Raw genomic sequence first — 27529 nt, forward strand, 5'->3', positions numbered from 1 at the left:
AATGTGTGTTACTAACACAGCATCCGGGGCATCATCCCCATAATTTCTGTGTCTTTCATGTGGCAGGTTGCCACTGATAAAGTTTACGTCTGTAATTTAAAATAAATTTGATTTGAAACAGGCCATCACTTCTCAAACTAAAAAGATTGCTAGATTGGTCGCTAGTAGCTTTTGACAAAAGAAAAAATCGCCAAGAGATTTGGAAGGTCAAGTTGGCAACAGTGATTCAATGCCTAAGTGGCTTTATATGCCCTTCTGGCCCCACCCTAATTAGACTAAACCACTGCATGGGGATTAAGTGAACCAGCGAGGGAAACCTGATCCTAACAGGATCATAGCAAACATTTGAATGACAACAATATTTCAATTTGAGCAACTATTAATAAACCCTTTCCCCTTTTCTTATGGTAGCATCCCTGAAGTACTTTTAAAGGGACATTGGTTAGGATCTGGTGTTGCGGTTGCAGATTGCATACCGCTTACACCTCCATTTACAAGACTGCGGTAACAAGCCGCCAAGTGCAAAACAGTGATATCTTTCAGGACCTTCTCCTCGCTCAGAGGCCATCCTTACCATAACACTAGCTTAGGAGCCACTAACTTCAGGCGGCGGCTTGCATTACCAAAGTTTTCCAAGCTTGTAGAGAACCTACAGTGGCATTCAGGTCACGTAAAAACCCGAAAGGCCCTCTAGAGCCAGAGTTTGGTTTGTCTGCTCTGAGCTACTGTAGAAGAAACAGCGGAGAAACATGGCAGACTCCTATATAGATATGAAGGGCTCATTCTAAGCCAACAAAAACACAACAATTATTAGTTTCAGGTGATTATACACTGATGAAAAGATAGTTATGAATATTCCCTTTTTGCTAATAGATCCCCTAAAATACTACACACTGGCCCTTTAAGCTAACGGCGAGAAGGGATTTGGAGTGAGAGGCACGGCAGGGCACTGCCAGGGAGCGGATGGAGGGCTCTGCTGTTGCTGCCTCGGGCTTCGCCTTGTTCTTGGCTTCTACTATACACACATTACTGAGGCAACTGGACTTGAGTCACTGGAGAAGGACTTCTGCTAAATGCTTAAATAGCATATGGTGAGAACTGACGTTGCAGTTTTTTGACTTTACTTGTCCATCTAATCAAAGTATGCATTTAGAACAAAATGGCACCATCAGCATCTTTCTTTTTTCTTTACAAGGTCTTGCATTCATAAAAAAGTCAGTCTCCTTGGTTTATTTAGTTCAGAGCAGCGGTCAAGTGCCGGAGTTTGTGAAAAGGGAAAAACTTGATAGACACAGACATGATAGAGGGAGAAAGACATGATAAATAAAGTTTGCATGGAAAAAATGCTGAAGTAGAGACTTCAATCTAAGTGCATCTCATAGGAACAATACCAAAGTACTTCTGAAGCGAAAGGCATTTCATTTTAAAGCATACTCTAAGATTTTGATGTGACGCTTGTCCGTAAATAATGTCATGGGCCATTTGGGGATGCTTCAGTATGCCAATACTGAGAGGAAATAAAACATTTTACATTATACCATCAACAAATCAACTATATGTGTTGTGTCAGCCTTTGCAATGACCATAAAATCCATAATAAAAAACAGAAGGTAGTTGAAGGAATATGTAAATGTTTGAAATCTCAAAACGTGAAGACGCACTTTTTCAACGTGTGTCACGACACACACTCACGGTTAAGTGTCTATGAGAGAGACAGAGACAAGAAGAGCCTTTATATGGCATACCTCCATCCTACACAAACACGATTATATTATTCTGTCTCAGCAGTTATTTCTTCATCTGTCTCTCACACTGAAAAGGTGCACAGTGAAAGAAAATGAGTGGACTAAGAATGGAGAGGGAAACATGAGAGGTGGAGATGGATGAAAAAATAAAGAGGCAGAGAATAGAAGAAAAATGGAAAAGATGACAGGTGCTGAACAAGGGGGTGGGAGGATAGAGAGATAGAGAGACAGACAGAGAGATAGATAGATAGATAGATAGATAGATAGATAGATAGATAGATAGATAGATAGATAGATAGATAGATAGATAGATAGATAGATAGATAGATAGATAGATAGATAGAGAGGCAGATAGAGAGACAGATAGAGAGATAGAGAGGCAGATAGAGAGGCAGATAGAGAGATAGACAGAGAGATAGATAGATAGATAGATAGATAGATAGATAGATAGATAGATAGATAGATAGATAGATAGATAGATAGATAGATAGATAGATAGATAGATAGATAGGAGTAAAGGGGACGTGATACTTGACAGCTAAAATGAAAATGAGACAAGAGAGGAGAGGAATGATTCGCCTGTTAATAAGAAATCCAATCCAATCTCGCCTGCTGTCTGTTTCTGTGTAAGTGTGTCCAATGTGTGTATGTTCGCCCTATGCTCAAGCAGCAGGTTTCACCTTGTTCTTTCTGCACAAACATTAAGGCATCTACACAAATAACTCCCCCCCCCCCTTTTTACACTATATAATAAGATCCTCTAGATGCAAAGGAACAGTCCTTGCTGCAGGGCCTGCAGATATGTACAGAAATACCAAGAGACTTAGAGGACAGGAAGACTGATTGACCTGTCCGTATGCACACAGAGGAATGAGGCCCTGGCAGAGAGAAGATAGGATGAGGAAAAAGAGGAATGCAAAGGGCTGCATAGAGGCAAAGAGGATTTGTTGAATGTGATTTAGGGAGGAAGATGTATGATGACAGAAGAGTTACAGACGTCTATATGTGCATCTGAATGTTGCTCTGGAAGTTGAGCTCTCTCAGGTCAGTGCTGGAACTATCCGAGCCATGAAGTTTCAAGGTTGTTGTCATCAACAGCATCTTCATCACTTTCATCTATATCACTGTCGTCACTTTATCTCCACTGCCATCATCGATGTGTCAGTAAGGTTGTCTGGCTGCTGGCTTAGCAGGCTGAGGCAGGAGACTACACACGTAATAAGGGTTATTGAGCTAAAAGCTATTGGCAGTGTTCATTGAACATGCTCGTCTTTTAACCACCACTGTATTGTACGTGCAAGGAACTGGAAGTAAAGCTGATAAATAGATTCACAAAGTAACATATTAGGAATACATTTTTTTCAACATAACAAAGCAGAGATAAGTAGCCAACTAGTGTAATATCACTTGACGTCGTTTTTTTGAGTCACAATCCGTGACTGATACACACACTGTATATCGTAATGGACACATGCACACAAATCGCAGAAATATAAAAATCCCCATTCAAATAGATATAAAACTCGTGTTCATACACACATTTGGACAAACACACACAGCTGAAATGATGAGGAGAGCTACAGTGTTGGAAGTGCACGATATAGATGAGAGACGGGCTGGTGATTGTGTTATTCACACAGTATCTGTTGCCGGCTTTGGCTGACATAAGTGTGAACTCCAGCAACAGGTGTTGAGACTGACTTCAGAAGCAATATGAGTTCCAGCAATGTGCTATTGAGTCATTGAGTATCCGAAGACACAGAGAGAGAGGAGAACAAGTTTGAGAGAAGTTAAGTTTTTGGGGTATATTTATATATGTATTAAAAGAAAATACTTAATAGACTTAATACCATTTATTCATTCAAAGTCTTAACTACATATATTATATACTTCTAGACAGACATGGAGGTGAACTGCAGCTTGGCTGAAGCACACAACTGTGAGACGGTAATTCCAGTTTTTGCTTGTAATAGGAAGAAACATAAGATGTGATTTGAGGGCTAGTTGAAGTGAAGAAAGGTTTTTGAGGTGCCATATGGGGACATTTTGTCAAACTAAGACTTCAACCTAAGCAACATTTCCAATAACTATGTCGTGCTGCCACCAACTATAAAGGGCAGATAAGGTTTGAAACTTTAAAAAAGGGATGTTGAAGAAACAGCTTGATAAGAAGGAGAAGTGACATTTATTAACGAAAAGGTTAACTGAAATATAAAGATGCAGCTTCACTGCAAGCTGCCAAATCTTTCCCTCTCTTCCTTCTCCAGTGAAAGGCATTTTACCTTCTGCCTCACCTAACTGGAACATACCACCTGCCCAGGTAAGTATAGGGTGAGCTACGCTGAGTAAGCATCCAAATGACACATAATAATGAACACACCATTAATACACAACATCTAAGTTGCTTATAACATCTCAGTCTATCTATGGGCAGCCATCCATACCAGTGATCACACAAAGTATTACAGAATGTAAGTTACTGCAGAACTATCTTACCTCTCTTCCCAACTCTTGTGCTCAGTCTCTGCGAAGAGGACATAATCAGGCAAACCTGCTTTTGATTTCCTTGATTGAGCAGCTGATCTACTACAAGTCCCAGGCAGAACAACATACATCCTATGAACCAATAAAAAATGTTTTTTAAAAAGCTTGTGTCAGTTATTCCCCTTAATTCATAATGTAGCAAATAAACTAAAACATTGGACTGAAAGTATAGCGGACAAAAAAAACACTTAATTTTGGGCAGCAGGGTTTAATGGAAATGGAGAAAGACCTTTTCTAAATCAACTTAATTTTTTTACAGAAATAAAAGCATCTGCACATACATACGGCATTTATATTATAATTTATGACTAGATGGATCATTTAAAATTCATATATTATATGTCATAATTCAGATCATAAAACCTAAATATAATCCATTGTGCAAACACAATGTAAAGCCGGTGGAGCCAATGTGACACGTTGGCAGAAACAGTGACAGATTGGAGATAATGTAGTTTGAGTTATAGTTCATGCAGCCCTTCATACTATTTCTGCATGAATTGAGAAATTAATTCAAATGAGCAGTAATCTAAATGGCAGTAAATGTAGCTTTTGTGTGTCATTCCTTTATATGTACAAGAAACTGTCGTGCATGGAGCTTTACAGCTTTAAAGGAAAGACAGCAGGTGAGGAGAAGAAATGCACATTAACACTCACACACTTCTGCATACATGCTACATGTAACCCTGCAAACATCTACACAACACATACATGTAAGTATGCCAATGTGCACATATACAGTAGACCCAAACACATGCCACACACGTGCATATTCTAAAAATGAACAACAGCGTTTGACCTTGAAGTTCGGTGTGTACAGGGAAATGTGTTCGCTATGGTATGTGTGGTGTGTGAGCATTTTAGTATATCGAATTCCAGCAAATCGCCAGTGTCTCTGAAGATTATTCCACCCTTAAATCCTTTCAAACTTAAATTACACCAGCAGCACATGGTCACATCTGCACATTATGATAATAACGTTGCCTGGCGTTCATATGTTTCTTTTGTTAATCCAAGGGCGATATGGTGTCACCACACTTCTAAATGCTGCACATTATAAAAACATTAGGGCGATAGCAAGACCGGCGTTCGTGGAGAAAACAGCACCTGCTCTGCTCTCTCATCCTGCAGATGTCTGACTCTTTATGGGCAGTATAGGTTTAAGAGTCATTCCTAAGTGAATGGTCCATTAACACACACAATGCTAACTGGCTAACACTGTGCTGTGAAAGCCAGCCGCATTGCAGTTGAAATCTAATTTCAGTCAAGGACTCGCTCGGGTGAAGAATTATTCAGGGAAACACCGGCAGTTTGCACGGCAGAGAGAAGGGACCTCTACCATCATATCCATCGATCAATTAAACGACATGTTAAAGCCATTAGTGAATGAGGGTTGTGTGTGTGTATGTGTGCAAGTGTGTTTTCAGTTTATTCTGAGCTAGTTTGTGTCCATAATGTGTGTGTATTTGTGAATGTACATGTGTTCAGCACGTGTGTTGCTGTGTAGGCTATGTTTGTGCTGTTCATTCAGTTAAACAGCTACAACCACAATTATCCAGATATCTCCTGTTAGCTAGAGCAACAATGCAACAATAATGCTGATTCAACTGTCCATAAACACAGTGCATAGTTACACTACAACCTCTCCTTTTATTTAGCTTAGCCAGGCTGCATATGTTACCTACCTAACCAGCTAACTAGGCTGAGTGTGAGAGTGAAGCAGTACAGCCGGTTTGTACATATTCATTTGAGCATAAAAAAGCCTGAGTGGAAACATCGAAACATTTTTAAAAACCTGGAAATATCAATAAGACATTACAATGGAAACAGATTTATCGATTAAAGGTGAACATACATGAAATATGTGACTTCAATGTCCATTGAAGATTTTGCTCCGGTGAAGAAACGCACTAGCCACCGGTAGCATTGCAATTCAGCTGGACCACAAATGTATTCTTTAAAATGACCATAAAGTTGAATCAACACCTCTCTTTAAATGAGCACTACAACATAAAGGTAGGATTTATTGGCGGACTGCATTAGCATTAGTTAGGTGTAGCTGATAAACTATGTGTGTGGATTACAGGGAGGGGAGAGGTGGGGTTTGACACTAGAGAGACACTACAATTAAGTGAAGTTAATGCACTGGCATCTCATGAGCATCGATCCACTCCCTGCCTAATGTCCCATAGCGGCTTGACTTGTTAGACTTATTGAGTACCTACATCCACAGTATGATCTGGTTAGATAAGAGCGTGTGCACTCAACCTGCACGCTGAGCCATTGGTGCTGTCATTCAATGCAGCAGCTGTAACATTAAAGATGGTTTAATGAAGTCATGCAAATAATGGATTTTTTTCCTGTGCAGCACAGAAATGCAAAGTCTAATCTTATTGTAAGGAGAAAATGTCACACCCTGTTTAATTTTATGCCCTGCAAAAAGAGAAATTGGTTTAATTTTAATGCCTGGATTAAAACAAGTTCACCCACAACTGGCTGCGGTGCATTTTATGAAGGACGTAGTAGCAAAGTGTAGTTTATAATTGAGCCGTTTTGGCGAGGTGTCCCCAAGCCTTTGGACAAACTGCATCAATCATGACTTCTCAGGAAACAGCCGTAATAAATGTCTTGCTCTCACTGTTCCCTCTGCAGAAATACACAAGTCTTGATTAACGCAGAACGCAGACGGAGACTCACTTGTGTCAACTTGGATTTTAGAATATTAGTTGGCAAATATATTAATGTCCAACATTAAGTGAAGGCAACATTTTAACGGTGGCTCGAGAGTGTATGTCGCCATACAAAGTGGTTAGTGTTGATGTTATTGATACAGCTAATGAGAAGTTTAAAATCCCTGTGGAACAAGTCGACCAGCGGACACTTTAAATATTAATATAATCAGGTATGTTTTAATTGAAATATAACTATATCATTTTATTATATAGGAAACGAGAAGGGTTGTTTTAGAAAACAGTTTGAGCTCCTCTGTGAAAAGAAGAGCATCAATAACCTCAGGATTCAATTTCATGTTCAGTTTCTTTCCTCGTGCTTTCATGCAGAGCTTGCTTTGAATCAAGCATCCCCCTCCAAATGTGACTTTATCTGCCGCTGGCTTACCCTTTGGCCTGCTCATCCCTCAACAAACAAACAAAATACACATACACACACACACACCACACACACACCACACACACACACACACACACACACACACACACACACACACACACACACACACATTCCTATACTACCAACAGTGAACTATCATTCTCCAACGACCAAATGAGGACCTTTTGGTCATTTTGAAAATAAATAAATACAAAAGAAAATGTATTTACTTTTAAGGTTATTTCCTATCATAGAACTGCAAAATAAATGCTTGTTATTTTTATTCTTTAAAGAAATTGCCAAGAGGGGACTTGAGCGATGGCTACCTATCAAAGAAGGGACCTCCTTGTACTGCAATAGAACTGTGAGTACTTTGTTTCTTTCAAAAAAAAAACCTTCAAATCTCAACACACACACTCCTCACTCCCATCCACTGGTACCTGTGTACATATGTGGTTATTATGTTTGTGAGTATAGGTTTCATGTGTTACGTAGCTCACATAAAGCCTATGCTCACAAATATAATAACCACATACAGAGTGACCATCCATCTGTTCTGTGCCGAGCTTACAGTTAATGTGCATTAAGCTGCCTCTGAGAAGCATTATATAATGTACATTATATATCATTTATGTGTTTGTGTGTTTGTGTAGGCATGAACATATTTATATATGTGAGTGGGATTTGCATCTGTTATATGTTGGCTGAGCATAATCAGTATTGGAATCCATTACTGTACAGCCTAAAGTGCAACGATAACGTAGGAGTGAGTGTCCCCTGACCAACAAGCTCTGTAAAGCAAAAGTGTGTGTACGTGTGTGTCAGAGCGGAGAAAAAAAAGAGAGAAAGAATTCTCAGAGCTTGTGAGAATGAATAATGATCAATACTTTGACCTTTGTTGTTGCCACCTGAAGGGTAACTGCTGCACCCTGCTCAGCGGCCTGCATCAAAACTTACTACTGCATTTCAGCATGTCAGTGTGTGTGTTCGTGTTTGTGTGTGTGAAGGGGCAGCACACATACAGCTGCAGGGTATACAGTGCTTCCTACATACTGCACAGTACTGCAAAGATTCTTAGCTCTTCACTTCTGTCCTCTCGTAGAACATAGAGAGATGAAGGGAACAGAAATCCGATAAGATGATAGGTGAAAGAGAGAAAGAGCAGGAAGCAAAGGGAGTGAATGGCAGAAAGAGAAGGAGCAAAACGTGTGTTTGATTATAGTGACTCCTTCCAATCCCCTCATCCCCCACGCTAGGCTTTGGTTTATCATTTGTTCATCAGCGGTTTGTCTTCCCTGCCTGCTTGGCAACAATTATTAGAAGCTGCCAGGAGGACACACACATCAGGTCACACACACCTTCACCCCCTCTCACAAATCACATCACATACAGAGGATTTTAGTTGTAGTAGTTATTGCACTGGGCACGCCAAAAACTGCGGCTGATGTGGAATCGGAGGTGACAGATGAGGCAGTTGAGGAGGGGAGCATGGAGGTGGGGGAAGGAGAGGGAGACAAGGAGACAGACAGGGGGAGTAATTAGAAGAGGCTTGCTGGAAGGAGACGGTAGAGATGAGACGGTGAGTGGAAAGGTGCGGTGAAAAAAGAAAAATACACCAATTTCAAATGTTATCAGCCGATTAAATGGACAATATTTGTGGTTATTGCCATTCGTCAGACGGGCCAAAATGCACCTAAACTTAAAAACAACACAACATTGTAAAACTGAATGAAATTTTGAATACAATGTATTTAGGTTTAGCAACACAACTACTTGGTTAGGTTTAGGAAAAGATTGTTGTTTGGGTTATAATAACTACGATTGGAAAGTGAAAGTGAACAAAAACACAACAAGTCGCTTTTACTACACAAGTCAGAATTCACCCATTCACACACCACTGACACACTGTTGGCTATGCCATGGGGAGCAATTTGGGGTTCAGTGACCTGACCAAGGACACTCCGACATGTTGACTGCTGGACTAAGATGTCGAACATAAACATTATTCCCACTTAACGTCAGCGTCATGTTAGTATGTAGGTCAAAGCACTTTGCTTAGAAATGAACTTCAAACTGTTCAATTTAAGGAAAGGAAAACTTATTTTCACCCAAACATTTTCAAATTCACTTTTTGTTGCTTTTCTCTTTCATCCCATGTTTTCTACACTCCTCTCTTATTTTCTTGTCAAGGTTACATCTGATGCCAGGCTTCAATGTGCTTTATTTCTTCCTCTCAATCTGTCCTTCTGAGAGAATCTCTCTCTCTCTCTCTCTCTCTCTATGTCTCTCTCTCTCTCTCTCTGTCTCTCTCTCTCTCTCTCTCTCTCTCTCTCTCTCTCTCTCTCTCTCTCTCTCTCTCTCTCTCTCTCTCTCTCTCTCTCTCAGCTGGTTGCTCCAATCTATCAGTTTCATTAAGGTCCATGATGGTTTTTTAATTTCTCTCATTTCATCATCACGCCATTCTCTATTCAGGTGAGACGAGTCGGGATAAGATGATGTGCCTCAATGGGTAGGTGTCTCTTTGCATCTCAAGTTGCTTCCAAATGCCTCATATCAAGCAGATATCACTAAACAGTAAAAGTAGAACAAAAGTGAGCAAAATGTTTTAAAAAATGTCTAAAAATAAGACCAATGCATTTCCCCAGGAAGGAAAATGACTAACTAGTAGGTTTTTTACTGAGCTACAGTTATTAAAGGTATGGTGTTGGATCCATCCTTCTATCCTGTCCAATTTTAATTGTATATCGTATTTTAAACCCAACAAACATGCTATCATATGGGTGAGGTCCCATAGACCACACAGTGTGTTACACAGTGTGTGGTCCAACAGATCAGTTCTTAATCGGATGGCACTGGTGATGTTACAGCAATCATGAGTCCAGGTCTGCCTTACGAGTCACGAGGGGAAAAACACTTATCTTATCTAAAATGCCCTCATCTGAATGAATTTGGAGTTTACATATTAAACCAAAATCAACTAAAATTTAAAATATTAAAGTAAAACTTAATGCAAAAATCAATATTCTGTTCACTTAAATCTGTTCATTTCCATCTCCAAGACTTCAAGTCAATTTACTGAGAGGTTTGACGCTTTCTTTTAGACTTCAGTGTCATATGTTGACACTAAATGTAATACAGTTAAATGTAGTTATGATAATTGTATCACTCTGACAGCTTCCTCAGAATCTTTTATGCAGGTCGCAGGATCCTTCATACACCTGACAGTGTAACGTCATAATTGTCTCTGGTTCATCTCTGTGACAATCTCATCCCCTTGACCGCCTCGACATTTTTACTATCTACCTGGTAACCTCATGTCAAGCTACTCACTCTTCATTTTTTTGTAACGGTAAGAGGCTGCTCTAATGCACTGCCACTGCTAAAGATGTTACGTCTTCATGCATTATCATGCTGATAATGAAATCTCAAGAACACGCACCTCCTCAGTTGAAACAAGCGCTTTCCTTGTGCTGGTGAAACGCTCGTACGAACAAGATGTCACGCAAAAAAAGTCCGATTTTAAGTAAGAATAAGAAAATGTTCTTGCATGCCACCCATAACCTTGTCTCTCACACGTCACTTGTTTCCATTTGACGAAACAAAACTTTGTACAAAGATATTTTATGGCTTCATGGAGTCATGACAGACTGCGTCAGCCTGTCTGCCAGCTGCACAATTTGAAAGATGCTTCATAGGGTGAGTGAGTTTGGGAGGGCGTCCTTGGAGCTAACTTTTATCCATGTAATGCCCGAATGATGTTAGAGTACCTCCAAAGTATTGATCTAATATCATCATTCATGGGGACTGGAGCCAAATGGAAAACTGAATAACACCACAATGCTTTACAACCGGTTCGTTCTATTGTCTGTTTGTCTCTTTTTTCAATTACAGTTTGGCCTCATACTCCCCTCCTATTCTCAGTTTTTGTTTGTTTCTCTATTTATTTATTTATTTATTTGTTCTATTTTTGCATACCCTCATTTGTCTATGTGGCTCCTCCATCCTCTTGAAGCTGCAGAGACAATGTGTCCCTGCAACCTAAATTAACACACTCATCTATCTCGCTGCCTCTCCATCCATCTCCTCCCTCTCATTTGGCTGTCCTTCCCTGACTCTCCCTCTTTCTCTCTTCCTTCCATCTCCAGCTCCCCTTATATTCATTTTACGCTTTCATTTTCTCTTAGCAAGACACATTTATATTGTCGCATTGTCCTCTTCTCCTGGCACATTTTGCATCCCCTATTCTCTCACCTTTAATCCCTGATCGCCCCACCCCCCTCCTGTTTATCTATCTTTCTCCATTCCTGTGTCCCTCCACCGCACTGACAGGATCATTTGGCCGCAGCAGAGGGGCTCTTATGCTCCAGGTGTGGTGCATTGAATGATGACCACAGGAGTACCAAGATGTGGCTCACACACACACACACACACCTACACACACACACACCTACACACACACACACACACACACACACACACACACACACACACACACACACACACACACACACACACACACACACGTTGAGCAGCCAGCATTTCTTCTTTTTTCTTTCCTCTCTTTCCAAGAAGATATTTATCTGTCATGTTTTGCCAGTCAGCCAAACAATAATGCCTGATTTGGATAATAGTGTTGTCACACTGTGACTAATAAATGGGCTTGTATAATATACTGTAGTTAGTCAGTCAATGTTTCACATAAATATGCAAACACACACACACACACACACACACACACACACACACACACACACACACACACACACACACACACACACAAAGAAGCGTGGTCCAGTCCTTTTGGGTCTCCATGTGAATAATGTGTACTCCATGCCATCTCCTCGTCCACTGGGTCCTCTTCCAAGCCATTACTCTCTCTTCCTCTCCTCCCCTCTCCTCTTCTCTCTATTATTCTCATTCCAAATGGATTAATTCATCTATCCGATTAAATAGACAGCAGCATCAATAGTTTTAAAGACTGTGCTATCATAATTTTGCCTCGAGGCTCAATGAGGTGTAAAAATAACTATTATAACTTGTTGGGAAAGATGAAGAATCATTGTTCTGAATGGAAGTCATCTTTCACGGTAGAAATCAGTGAGACATTTGCAGGAGCCGAGGAGAATATCTGAATTAATTACTTTTCGTATTGATATTTGTGTGAGCCTGACTTGAGGGACAGATTTATGCAGTGTCTGCATTCATCACAAAATGGAAATGGCTCCATTGTTAATAAGTCCAATCATGCAAAGTAGATAAAAGGTTTTGGAATGCAGCAAAACAATGCACACATAATGAATTAAATGTCTCGTTTATCCGGTCCCCACCTCGACTACATAATAGTTTTACTCCTAACAGTGTGTGTCAAGAGTATAAGATCTTATTGCCTATTATTTGGTATTCCTGAGAAAATTGTAGTCAACTAGTTGCGCAAGATGGCTCTCTTTGTGCCGTAGCATGTACTTACACCGGCATTTCTTTCTGGGGTCAACAAAACTGGTGAAATGAAGCCAGGTTTGAATAAAACATTGAGATTGGCTCTCCTGCTGCTCCACCAAGCAGGAAGATAATGGGTTTAGGATGGACTGTGTTGTACAAACTTGCAGTTGAGGTTGAGAAATCGCCTTCTAGGGAATAAAGGCCCAACAAACACAAAGCAATAACTGACGCGCCTCATTTGAGCCGCTTCAATTGATGCTCTGATGCTGAATTGCAGGGATCAGATTTGAAATAGCAACACCACAGGACCAGCAGCATTCGAAGAAATGGTCGCTATTAATGCAAAATAAATTGTAAATTGCACCTAAAAATTCAGCGACTTCATCTAAATATTGATGGTCCTTCAAAACTATGAAGTGGATAGGCTTAAATTATTGATATGATATGGATGAAAGTTTTACTAGATAATGTGACTTTGACGTCATACTGGATGGAAGATGTATCACGCTGATAGAGTAGTTGGGACTACAAATGAAATGCTGTCCGAGCTCCGTGCTCTGTGCTTTCGGAGCAAAAGTCAGGGGCATCTAGGAGCGCGATTAATCTGCGCTAATATTTTTATTATATTTTCTTATTTTTTTATTTTGTTTTATTCTTTTCTGTGATTAATTAATCAAAATTAACACGTTAATTCTACAGCCCTACTTTGTACTTATTTTACCTCTCTCCAAACTGGTACTGTGTGTCCTCATTTGATGCTCCAAAATACAAAGGTTGCGTAGTTTGACTCACCTCATAACGCTTTTGGTGCGTGTTCGGCCATTTAAAACAATAGGTGTTCTTCAAATCGTAAATCCTACAACAGTTAGTTGCACTTTTGACTATTTGGGTTTTAACAATGGAAGACAGTCGATCTCAACTGGCCTGCCCACACACATTTGAAACCTGTTTTTAATTTACTTATTTGCTTGTTGGAGCTGTAGAATCAATCAACCTTGTATCTTACCCTGTTTCGAATATTGAATTTAATATGAGCACGTCGAGAACAGAATGTGATAGCTTGCACTTTGCTTCACCAGCAGAATTCAAATGAAACACACGTCCTTGACTTTGTGTTCTCTGTGATCGGTGTCACCGTCAGAGTGATCAATCCTCCTCCGTCACTTGCCTCCTCATCCTTTTTACTGTTTTGTTCTCTTGTTTATTCTTCAGCATTGCAAGACAGAGAGCCTGCAGGCCAGGGTGCTTCCAATGCACACACACGAAGACACCTCAAAAATACGCACATACTGTACACATACACATTCTTGTGAATGACATAACAGCTGGACAAGGATTGACTAGAATAGTCAAAGCACTTACAATATAAACTTCATTTCAACACATTTTTATACCCAATGTCGCACACATAGTCTATATATAAAAAGTGGACGCAGCCGCCGTTATGTCACCCATTGGTCTGTGGACTTTTGAAGCCTTGGCATTTTGGCCATCCCCGCACTCTAGTTTATCGTCTACTTCATTCAAATGAACGTCATGCTGTATTGAAAAAGACTTGAAACAAGTAATTGAGACCATAAAGTCAAGAGAGAAATAAGGATCATTTTGCCATAGACTTCTACACAATCTGATTTATTTTGCAACCAGTGGAGTCGCCCCCTGCTGGCCATTTGAAAGAATGCAGGTTTAAGCATTGGCTTCACTTTCAGACCTGCTTGGCCTCACGCAGCTATAACGTACACATAATTCTATCATGCTGAAATGAAACCAATGGTTTTCTTTAACATAGACGGATTCATGCAAAGGAAAAACTAAAAAAAGGAAAGTCAGGTAGGAGAAAGTGTTTCTTTACAGGAACCGAGACAATCACTGTTTATTGCCTATTTCCTCTCCACACTACGCTGCAAGAATCTTTAAATACTGTTATTTGTCACTGAAGGTGCGGCGTTAGGGGGAGACTAGTTTACTGTAATGTCTTAAAAGAGCTGCGGTGCCATGGGGTGTGTGTGTGTGTGTATGTGTGTGAGTTTGTGTCTCCCCAGCCAAAAACACTGCAGTCTTCGTCATGCCTGGCTGGCCCGCAGCAGTGTGATGTAAGGACATATATTTTCCCTCGGCTGCTTTAAAGTGATGAAGTCCAGTTTGGCTGGTCTTTGTTTAACGAAAAGACTAAATCAAATGAGACAGACATTGATCGTGTGTGTGTGTGTGTGTGCGTGCGTGTGTGTGTGTGTGTGTATGGTAGCTGGTGTGGCACTTAGGTCAATCTAAAACAAAAACTGTGTGAAATGGGGTCAGAGTCACATGTCTCCTTTTTTACTCCTATTTTTTACACACATACATACACACACACACACACACACACACACACACACTCACACACACTCACACACACGCATACACACACCTCTTCCAGGGCAGTGGTCACACTCATACACACACACACACACAAGAAATATGAAGAATAAGCATACACAACCACACAAACAAAACACCACTGGCCGTTTGGTGCCGATCCTCCTCTCCCTTCTGTTCCACTTTCCCTGCTTCCGCTTTGTTTCCTCTAATGTTTTCACTATGTCCTGCTCTATGCCAGCCACCACACATATCGGGTCAGCTTGAGTGAAGCATTAACAGTATGTACCCTTCCATCCAGGGGACAAAGTGAGGGATCCTATGGGGTGAGTGGCAGACAGGCCCATTGCCGTTGATTTTAATAAGAGTTGATGGACTATTGAGGTATGACTCACTACGTGCTGTCTGTGACGGCACAAGACAACCTTGCCTGGTGAAGAGTAGCTACTTTCTTCATGGGTATAACACAGGTCTCATCGTCGTCATGAGGGAACAACCCGTTTTTTGGTGACCTGCTCAAAGGCTCTTCAGGCAGAAAAACAGTCTTTGTACTTACTCTGTTATACTGATGCCTCCACGGTTTGTAGAACTGCGCAGGGCTGAATCGTACACACAGTGCATACACACATCTTCCTTTCAAGTTCAGTTTGATTTCTGGTCACTGATGAAAAAATTATTGCAAATGAAACCACCCGATACACACATGCAGTTCAGTTACCTCATCGCCAGGAGTACCATTAAGCCAGTGACAACAGAGAGCTTCCCAACATTGAAATGATGGGTTATTTTGAAAGAAGGGGTCATTTATGAGGCAGCGAGGGTCTAATAAAAGAGTTGCTGAGGAGTATTATGGATTTTTGGAGGTTTACTCATGCTAGGGGACCAAAGCTTAGTCCACATGTACATAAGTGCTTTTGAAAATAGGGTTGTTGAGACACTGGTACGCCTCACACCAGTGTCCCAACAGTTGTATTATCTTACAGGGAGTAAGATCGATATTTTGTAAAAGGGTCCCTCGTACTGTCGATCCCACTGAGAATCAGCTCCTCACTCTGCAGCAATATGCAGCTTTTTGCAATTATTAGGGGGAGACATTGTATCATTGTTGCTTCGAACAAATAATGGAAGAATCTTTGAAGACTATTCAACAGCCTGTCCTTTATCAAACACATCTCAAGTACACCCTTCGTCCTTTGTCATCATTGTACACTTTGTCTGTGTATGTTTTCTCCCTGTATCTTCCATTCATTTTTTTTATTTTTCTCTCCCTCTTGCTGTGTCTCTATTTCTACCTCATCTCGTCTTTTTGTCTGTTGAGCAGCTTTACTACCTCATTGTCGTCTCCCTTTTCTTTTGGTGGGATGCATTCACGCCCGTCTCCCATTCTCTGCTGGCCTACAGCATTATAGGCTACCCAAATAAAGAAAGGAAAACACAATTTGTATTCTGGACCACGTCTGTGATGTGAGAGGAACGCGGGGGGGCGGGGGGGAGGCAGCGAGGAGAGGAAGGGTGGTTAAAGTCACAGTTTTAAGGTCTGTGGACGTTCACATACATTGTTAGCAGATTTGTGTTTTTCTTCTTAAAGAAGGAAGTTTGACCTTGACTCAGCAAAAGAGAGTATACTCTGTCATCTGCTTTGTATGATAATTATGATTCTTACTTCTAATTGCAATTAGGAATTCATCTTGTACAGTATTATTCATCCATGTCATTGTGTGCATCATTACACAAGTGCTGTATGTATTGACACATGACTTGATTGCGCTGGTGGTTGTTTAGGATGGTCTTACACATGCGTGTATCCCCGCAGTTGGATAATGATGTGTTTAGCGGAGTAGAAGAGTACGTGGGATGGCTATCCACATAACAACTCATCACTGCACTTATCTCAGCGCTGGTGGCGTACTGTGCATACATGCATTGGATTCTGCATCCGTTCGAGTGAGCTACACTGGCCCGCACGCATGAGTTTGCACGTTGATGCCAATTTCTGCCAGTGTGTGTGCCTTGCCCTGTATCCCTAACCCCGGCAGTGATGCCTGGTCAGCAGCAGCAGCTGACACCCTCTTGTCGCTGACAACAACTCCTGCAGTAAGAGAGCGATGGGAGGGGGGGGGGGGTAGAGCTCCATTGACCTTGCAGCAGAAAACCCTAACAGCAGTAGTAGCACACTCTCGACTGCTCATACACAAAGACACTCGCTCCGAGAGGGGCATACACATCTACAAACACGCTCCCTCTCAGCATCTCGTGTTCATTCTGACACTTGGTCCACACTCTAATGCTTAGCAATCGCTTCAGGGCTGTTTGCCGAGGCCAGCCTTCTTACAAAGCAAGAGAAAGAGAGCAGGATGGAAAATATATAGAGAGCCGGGGGTTGAGGATGGAATATGCACATAAAGGAAAGAAATGTGCAGTCACTCATACAGGTAAAGCCAAAAAAGACAGAGATGGTGTAACCGAGGTATATCTTCAGGGGAGGATGTGAAACACATTCTGCACACTTCTATGACGGTATACGGTACGGTAAAAATGCACCACCTGCATGAGCGTACAGCTTCTGTACATGTAAGGCGATGTGTATTTCAACTGGTCTGTCACAGAAAAATAAAAGACAACCGACACTTTTCAAGTAAAAAAAGTTCGCTGCAAAAGTCTCCATAGAAATATGAAAGTCTCATGCAAATCGTCTCCGACCGAACATCTCTTACTGATAATAACTTAGCGTGGAGTCACCAGATTGATTATGACACTGGTGTGAATGGGACTCATGATGAAACACGTTATGGGACGAACATTGTAACTCAGTGTTGCTTCTGCTGCTGGCTTTTGTTTGTCCTGCTGGATCAGATCACTGATATGAATTCTGAAAGACAACATCACAGTATTTAAACCCTTGAGATGTGTTTTATTGCTCACGACCCCACAGAGAAATACTGCACAAGTTCAATCATTTTCTTCGCTGTATTTCACAGGAGGATTAAGCCTTGGTGTTCCATATTGATCTGTGAGAATGAGGAAAAGAAAGTTTTACTTTTTACCTCCACAGGCCTTTCAATGGTTCTGTGATTACAAATGCATTCTGTGATAAAGTACTTTATTAAAATGTTGGTCAGGTTTCCAAAAGGTATCCAAAGACATCAATTTGAATGCAGAACGGTATTGGCAGACTCCGCCACTAACAATGAAAACTACTAAGTAGAGAGGTAGTTTCAGAATGGATATAAAGTAAATGGCTATTGTTAAAAAAGAAAAATAGTTATTATAAATAGTGTGATAGTCTAAAATCTTATGAATTCTAACTTTAGAGGTGCACCTTTAATAAAAATAATGTTGAACATACAATGTGTTTGTGGAATGAGTCATTTAAAGGTGACCTCCAATAACGCATCGTGCTGTGCAAGGCCACAGCTCATCTCGCCTGATCTCTGCTTTCTTTCACTTCACAGGTTGATAATGCAATTCCATCTGACCATTGACAGTTCGTTGCTCCACATTGAGCTGTTTCAAGATAACTGTGCTTTGCATATAGGGCACTGGGCGTGTAAGGAAGTGTTTCCTTATTCCGCTTGTTCTCTCGTGTTGCGCTGGAAGCCAATAACCTTTTCACTCTCTTTGGATGATCCTACTTTGAAAACATTAGATGTGGAGCAGGTAAAGAATTTAAAGTTGTGCTCCATTTTCACAAAGTTATTTTTCGGATTTAAACTTCAAGAACACAACTAAAGATTAACAGCTGGGGATGGATGCAGCTATATTAAGCTTGTCATGAATATTCTTTTCTAAAATCTGAAGTGAAATATTCACAAACTTTATTTATGTATTTTGAACTAAGGTGTTTGACTTTCTTGACAAGAACGAGAGTGTTATTAATCTTCTCATCTAACTCGCAGCTAGAAAGTGAATAAGCATATTTTCCTTAATATCAAACTATTCTTAAGAATATTAGACCCATCTTGTTTGAGTATATGTAATAATAAGGTGCATATATGTTTGTTAATATTCAGTAATAATTGTATGAATGATTATGTTTTGAATGTAGTGTATGTTGTGTGTCCATATTAGCTCCACAGACGTTAAAATGTTGCTTAATGTTATAAAACCAGCTGGAAGTTACCTTAAAGTAAGAACCTACGAAAGAACAGAATCTAACAACCTAACAGGACGAAATGACATTTGTCGACCGAGTAAACGTTTAACCTTAGATACTGTTCACTTCTATAAAAAAACAGTGTAACTCTATATATACTATGACTCCCCAAAGATGGAGGCTTTAAGTGGCTTTGATAAAATAGGTCACATCATCATCCTATTTAATTTTTCCTTTCTAAAAAAAAAAAAAGATCAAGCTTTAAAATTAGAAATTATTACAATTATTTTTACTCTCTCTTTCTCCCTTCTGGCCATGGGTTCATTAATGATCTCATTTAAGAGGTCACAGGTTTTCTAATTGGAAGTGGAATGACTCCTGTTGCACCGGGCTGACCTCTGTGACAGTCTAAAGTAAGTATCGACTTTTTGACCTCGCTAAAAACACTCACGTTTCTATCACCGCTGTCCTTAGAAACACACCCAACTCTTCAAATAGTTCAAACAACCCTTTGGACCTCAGTTCTCCCTTAAGGAAAAGAAATGCTTTGCTTGAAGAACATTTGACAAAAGGTAAGTCACTGTGGCTTTATAAGAGGAAGCACAAATGAGCCGGAGAAACAGGACATCCTTAAACCAAAGGCATTTAAAGAGCGATTAAGATTAGCCACCACCGGGGCAGCACAACACCTGAGACCTTTTCACTTGTTGGGATTGTGTACGACACCTTCCCATGACCTCACAAAGTCCAGCTGAGCACTGTCCGGCAGAACACTGTGCCCCGCTTCAATCCCATCACTTATCCGCAACATCTGATGTTTCAATAGATGCTGTTCACTTCACGCTCATAATTCCTTATTAGCTGGTGGCTCGGTTCCAGCGCCGGTGGCACCCACACAAACAAAGACCTGCGCCCACAACGTTACACAAGTGTCTGCAGGCATACACACACACATTAATAAACCTCGAACCGGCTGCGTCGGGCACGTTTTTCGCTAACCATCCTGCGTATCAGAGAGACCATCGAGCTCTCTCCAGATGCCAGCCGCCTCGCACAACATCTGCCCTTGACCTTGACGACGAAGACTCACAAGTGACGAGCCGATCTGCCTATCACTGCCTCCTGTCTAGGCCCATTATCTTAACATGTGTGTGTTGTGTGGATACGATTGCGTGGCTGGTAGGAGAAATGCGATTTTATCAGTGACCTGCTCTGCATCAGTGCACAGTTTGTCTGTGTGTGCACCTATAAGCCTATTTGTATCAGTTTGCATCCGTGGGACATCGTTCAGTGACCCGTGCTGCTACGATATATCATAACTTGTGTGCGTTATTATTCTAGGTGACTTTGCATGCAGCTTGATAAGCAAAGGCAGCATAAAGTATGCTTGACATTAAGTGTTTCTGATTGCAACCAAACTCCCAGTTTCCCATCTTTTTTTAAACCTCTCACCTCAGCAAAAATAAAAAATCTCCTTCTTTATTCCCTTTTATCGAAGTCTGTGTTTTAATTAATGCCTTTTAACAAGGGCCCTGAACACCGGGTTAATTACGCTTTTCATGACAAAATCAGGCTAAATGCAAATTGTCTCAGAGCGACCTCTGTGCCGTGGCCGGGAACGGTGTTTTAATTATCCAGACAACCTTTTTAGGTGGTAGACAGACCGTAGTGGCCATATGCAGTGAAAATGTATCTTAAAGTTACATTTCAGCTCGCAGGTAGTGGAGGATGTGTAGAAAAAGGGAGAAATACACCACAACAGATTTAAACAACAGTGAAATTAGGAAAAGAAGGAAGGAGAGAAAGAAAAGAAATGAAGGTCAAGAAAAAAACCAAGATCAAAAGAAATTCACCAGAGAAAGCATTTTTCCATTTCCCAGGGTGCATCTTTCCATGGATGTTTACCCATATAAGCACCAAGCTTCCTTCCGACTACTCACAATTAACTGACCCGTTACTCTCTCAACTATGGTACCAAGCCCGCACAAACAACCACCCATCTATCTTTCCCAGTAAAATTACTTTTCCCTATCCAGCCCACCCACTGGCAGGCTTCCATCCCACTCATTCACATTCCCTGTTATGTCTCCACACAACAATGAACAGAGGAGAGAAAATGGACAACCGGAGGACTATTGGCAATCTAGGACAAAGGACTCCATGACAATAAACAGGAATACACACAAACATACTGTACACACACACACACACACACACACACACACACACACACACACACACACACACACACACACACACACACACACACACACACACATGCATGCATGCATGACAACACACAATCACCACCCCAACCACCAGTAGTGTTTTTTTCATGGTGTGTGGTTTCACATCAAGTCTGAATGCAGGTCTGCACAATGCAGCTAAAGGAAGTAACAGATAATGAATCAATTTTTATTGGCAGTTTGGAAATACTGTTTGTTTGTGTGTTCCTGTTCCTTTGCACAATGTTAGCCACGCTAGTGCTTAGATCCAAGATTGGCAATGTGGTCTGTCCAACACTTTGGTCCCGATGGAAAGATCTCAACTATTGGATGAATTGCCATGATGTTTGTTACAGATTTTACTTGTAACATTCCCATCAGCCTCAGCTGTACTTTGTCTTTAGGGCTAATGTGAATGTCAGCATTCAAACTATTGTTCTTGTATTCTGTTTCTGCACGTTTTTCAGTCGACTACTACTCCTGCAGAACAGAAACTTTTCAAATGACAAAATGTTCAGCTCCTTGAGGACATGTGTGCTTTATACAGCTTTTGTTCAGAACTTGTGCTTTTTGTAATGCATTTTTTTGTTAGCAAATATTGGCTATTATGCTAATGTCAGTTGGTGTAAAACATTCTAACTGCTAAATATCAACCTGCTAGCCTTTTTCATTGTGAGCATGTTAGCATGCTGAGGTTAGCATTTAGCTCAAAGCACGCACGGACCCATTAGCATGGCTGCAGATTCTTTGTCTTGTTTTACATTAATGCCATTTGAATGAGTTAGACATGAAACCAGTTGAGATTCTTGTATTTAAAATGACCCTTCATTTCACCTAATTATATATAAATGATTTCACTCTTTTAGATTGATTTTTAATTTGCAGTAACATCAGGGCAGATATCTCCATGCCTCATTAATGGTAATCATGAAGTGTAAGGACTCAGTCACACATTTTAGTGCAGTCTTTTAAAACAAATCATTGCTCTCTTTAGATCAATTACCTCATGAGCCACTATGTGGCAGTATAGACAAAATAACAGTTAATCACCCCCCAAGTCAACGAGAACACATTACAGGAGTGGCAAACAGTGATAGAAAATAATTATACTTTAATTAAGTTTAAATTGTTTGCACCTCCTCTTGCATGAATGAGTGTCAGTTTTTCCAAGTGGTTGATTTTGTTGTGACAATTTTTCCATGAACCCATGAACTAAACATGACTTATAAGATTGGATACTGTGTCACTGTGTAGGGATCAGTGTACTGTGTCACAGAGAGAGAGAGAAGTTCACACACACACACACAAACACACACTTTTTTGTTTCATCTCAACTGACTTCAAACCAGCATTTAGCAGCACTGAGCAGTTTCTGCACTTAATCATAGAGCTTAATAGGACCAACTAGACCACATAATGTCAATACATGCACACAAACACACACATACACACACGCTGAGTGAACTGGCTGTTATGTTGCTTAAACACCTTTCCCAGTCCACCTGTCCCAATCCCACTGACGCCGGTCTGAAATTTCACGCTTCCTTAAGCACACCAGCATTCGCACTGCACACTCCAAAACACACATCCATTTCTTTCTTTCTCTCTTTATCCTTCTCACACACACTCATCCACCTGTAATTCCACCGGTCTCTCGCTCTTCCCCCTTCTTCGCGCAACTCTTACACAGACATACAAAACCATTCTCTCTTACACACACAACATCCCATACCTACACGGTGAGGTCTCCTCCCACAAGAGCATTGTCTCACTCCTGGGTATTTCATACTCCTTGGAGCTTTACTCTCGTTAAATCACTGATTTCCCATGAAATCAGAAGTAGATATGCTACCATGCATCACACCTGACTTTTATATCTCATGGAGAAGTGGTGATAAAGTGTATGGAATAGTAGGTGTGTGGGTTTGGAAGTGGAGAGAGATGGGCAGGAAGGGAGGTCCAGAGGGGTGTGGGGATGGTTAAAGTATGTTTTTACAATAATGGCTACTTACTTTTATTCTCTCCTCTGTAGTGGGGCTAATTAAAATTATTGCCTCTCTCTTACTCTTCTCTGTCTTCCGGCATGTCTCACCCTCTCTTTCCCAAATTATCTCTTGAGTGGTTTAAATCCTATCTCTCCGACTGGTTCTCTATTTCCTTGTCTACAAAATGTACTTGCAGTGTACCTCAAAGATCGATTCTGGACCCTATTCTTTCACACGCTTCTCATTGTAAAAATGTTGTTTTGTGAATATGCAGATGATGGCCAATTGTGTCTTCCTGTCGAACCTGCTGATTCTTGATGTGCGGCTGTCCTAATGGACTGATTCGAAGATGTTGGATGACGTGCAATGTTTTCCATCAACCAATGGCAAAATTGAAATAACATTTTCCTCACTCAGCCTGGATGAAACTATTTCTGTCTGCCAGAAAGTTATATATCCTATTTTTAAGTATTAAGTAAAAAAAAAAACACAAAATCATCTTCAATTGGTCCCAAATGCAACTGGCTTCCCATTGTCTCCAGAACACAATTAAAAATTATATTACTCACTTATTAGGCATTAAAATGATTGGCTCCAAGCTATATCTATGACCTACTAAGCCCATTTGTAAAAGTTCTTCTTGCTTTTCCTAACTTTGGATATGAAACCAAGGGTCACTATGCATTTTCTGCCTTGGCAACTAAACTATGGAATGAATTACCGTGCACAACCTGCACCACGATCTTATTTTAAGCGTCAGTTAAAAACACACATTTTTAAACTGCCTTGTATCATGGCATCCAGGACAATATTATACCATTTCATTTACTTCATTGATTATTTTAAGAAATGTATCTGGTTTTGCTTTTCAGCCATGCTAGCGGCATCCATCAGCCCTTTTGGTCCAGACTAAAATATCTCAGCAACTATTAGATGGATTGCCATGAAACTTTGTACAGACATTGATGTGCTCCATTTCATTCTGCTGTTGGTTATCCCCTGGCTTTTTCTGTAGATCCACAAGGAAGTTGAAATTTGTGGTTCAGAGAAAAATATCTTGAAAACTATTGGACGGACTGCCTTTGCTACAGATATTCAAGGTACCTCGAGGATACATTCTATTGACTTTTCCTCTTGTGCAGGTTTTCGAGGTGTGAGGTGGGCCTCTCCAGGGTGTTCGGAGGTACAGTAGTTTCGTGGAATTAACTGGTTGTTTTTTTTCACTTTACCAGATTACACTAACACTAACCCAGGGCATGGAACGGCTCTACTCGACTTGACTCCCTTTTGTCACCAGGTATTTTTCTGAATTTGATCCTTTTCCCTTATGTTGGTAAATATCTCAACCTCTAATTCCATCTACTTTCTAAACTTTTACTTTTATTACATCTCGCAGTACATTGGGACCTGAGAAGATATCTGAAGATACCCATCTCACCTCCTCCCTTTCTCACTTCCATCTCTCTTCATTTTTCATCCCCTCACTGCCCTTCAGGTTTATCGCACCAACAGCTTCCCCCCCCCCCCCCCCCCCGCCCCCTCCCCAAACAAATGTCACTTTCTAATTGGCCTGTAGAGAGCACCGCAGTTTGCACAGCTGTTAATCTAAGAGGGTTGTCGTGGCAGAGAGATTATGGCAATGGCGGTGGCGAGGAGAGGGATGACAATCTGGAACAGAATGACGCAATGTGGGAGAAAGAAAAAATCACCACTCGCACCCTAGTTTGTCCACACATCTGTCATTGTGATGTCACATTATGTGCCAATAAATTAAAAAGGATTTACAAATTGAGATGCCGTGTCACAAAACATCTGTCACCTTCTCTACATTCCTGTATAATATGGACTGTGTATTGAATTTTAATGTACACTCTGCAGTTTCATTCAAGCATCTGCTCCGAAAGCCTCGGCATCACCCGTACAGGAATGTATTGGGTTTTCTCTCTCCCACCTTCCTCCTCCCTCTCTTTCTTTCTTTCACACACATACACACACAATGAAGCACACACAGACACACAGCGCTCTGGGAACCAATCACCATCGCCTGTTTCCAGGTCCTGTTTGTGAATGGGATTTTTACGGGAGTGGAGGAGGCAGGCACCGCTGCGTTTGTAGGCATGCAGCTGCTTTACACCGGGGAAACATCAGCATCCCATTCTCATTTTTGAATTATGTCTGTTGGCTGCTCTATAATACATTTTTAATGTTTATTGGTTTGTTTTGTCTCACGCCCTGATTTCCATTTTTGCTTTTTTTTCCATCTTCTTGAACTCTCTCTGACTCTTTTTTTGTCTTTTTTTGATGCAGAAGGCGACAGTGACTGCTGCATAAAAATAGCCTTTCTTTTTTTCATGCTTTTATTTCACTTTTCCCCTGACATCACCGTCATCATCATCAGCTCGCACTGTTTGCCTTTTTTACATCTTCATCATGTCACTGCCACATACTGCAGAACAGCTCATACCCGTATTCTCTTCTTTTCACCAGTCATCCCATCTGCCTCCTAAAGCAGCAGCTGATTCATGTAAGGTTAATGACCACCAACACACACACACACACACACACACACACACACACACACACACACACACACACACACACACACACACACACACACACACACACACACACACACATATACTGTAGACACTTACCTCCAGTGACAGGGTCTTTGTCCCGAGTGCTTCTGAATTCTCAGTAGTTCAAGGAGGAGCAGCGAGCCGGCGAGCTTCTGGCGGCTGGAGAGAAGTGAAGGACAGAAAGAGATAGAAAGAATGTGAAAGAGAGATTAAAGAAAAGAGAGCAGAGAGGGTGAGAGTGAGAGGTATAAAGAGAGAGATAAAGTGGACGAGAGCAGGCTGGCTGTGCGATACAAGAGGAAGAGGAGGAGGGTGCTCTTGCTGGCTGGAGGTGAGATGAAGGGGAGAAAGAGAGAGGGAGGGAGAGATAAAGGACGAGGGAGGGAGAGAGTGAGGGTGCGCTGGATTGGGATAGGAGGGGATTGTGTGATGTTTGAGAGGAGGAGGAGGGATTGCAGGGAATGGAGGGAGAGGAAAGTTGGAGAGAGGAGGGAGGAAGGACGGGTAAGGATGCAGAGACAGAAGAAAGAGAGGAAAGGGTTGTTAGAGGGGAAAGCATAGAGAGAAAGTATGTTCACACGGCGATCCAGAGGTCTTTTATTTGTTGGAAATAAGTGAAACAATCAGATTTCACAACACAACTCTCTCTTTACTCCATTACAACTGTAACCTTTCAAAGCCACCAAAAAATACAAGTACAACTCATGTCAAGCCGTCACATAGCGCCAGTCTCCCTGGAGACAATCAATTTCAGTGGAGAAAATGTCCTTCCATCCATTAAATCACACTGTAATCCAATCCTGTGTTGGTGTGTTGCAGTACTGCAATTAACTTTGGAGCAATAATTTACCGGAGCCGGCGGACGAAGGGCTGGAAGAGAAAAAGACGGAAGGAGAGAGGCGAGAGAAGGTGAAGGAAGAAGAGCTGAGTTTTGTGACAGACAAAATTGAATAGGATGGTATGCTAAAGAAAAGGATGCAGTGATAATGATAGAGGCTATTACAGGACGTGTGGAGAGCCTAGGAAGAGGAGCAGATTGGCCTCTGGCTAAATGCACTCAGGGATGAAAGGATGTTGAAGAAGAGAAAAAGAGAGTAAAGGAAAAAGAAGGCTGAATGGAGGATGATGATATTGTGAAAATCCACTGGTCTGTTGGTGCCTTTCAGAAAGTTTATGGAGAGTATAATGTGAATAGTAACGTACTGTGTCGCTGACTGAATGCGACCTAGAAACACGTTACAGTCATGGACGGATTATGAAAAAATAAGCCCCTGGGCACATAAAAGTAAAAAGCCCCCCACCCGCCATCGGAGCAAGACACCAAGACTGAAAAACAATGGCAGCATCGTTTGTTGTTTGTGGGCGTTTTGCATCTGTTTGTGGTTATTGTGTCTTTTTGTCATTTGTATTTGCATCTCTTTTTGTTCGTTTTGTATCTGTTTTTTTATAATCTTTT

At 41.1% G+C, this 27529-nt stretch overlaps 1 protein-coding gene across 2 annotated transcripts in view; it reads right to left on the minus strand.

The window, feature by feature from the left end:
• The window catches only part of pvalb6 (parvalbumin 6), a 43996-nt gene extending 17607 nt beyond the window's left edge, over positions 1-26389 (minus strand). The window contains exon 1 of one of the 2 annotated variants that reach the window (XM_029438545.1): positions 26149-26389. Coding sequence is in view for 1 of the 2 variants with exons in the window: in XM_029438546.1 (XP_029294406.1) it covers positions 4242-4284 (43 nt within the window). In the remaining variant the exon portion in view is untranslated. Of the gene's footprint in view, positions 1-4241; positions 4291-26148 lie in introns of those variants that run through there. The other variant, XM_029438546.1, reaches the window with a different exon arrangement.
• Positions 26390-27529: the final 1140 nt, after the last annotated feature.

Source organism: Cottoperca gobio, chromosome 8, assembly GCF_900634415.1.
Source record: "Cottoperca gobio chromosome 8, fCotGob3.1, whole genome shotgun sequence".
Taxonomy (NCBI): Eukaryota; Metazoa; Chordata; class Actinopteri; order Perciformes; family Bovichtidae; genus Cottoperca; species Cottoperca gobio.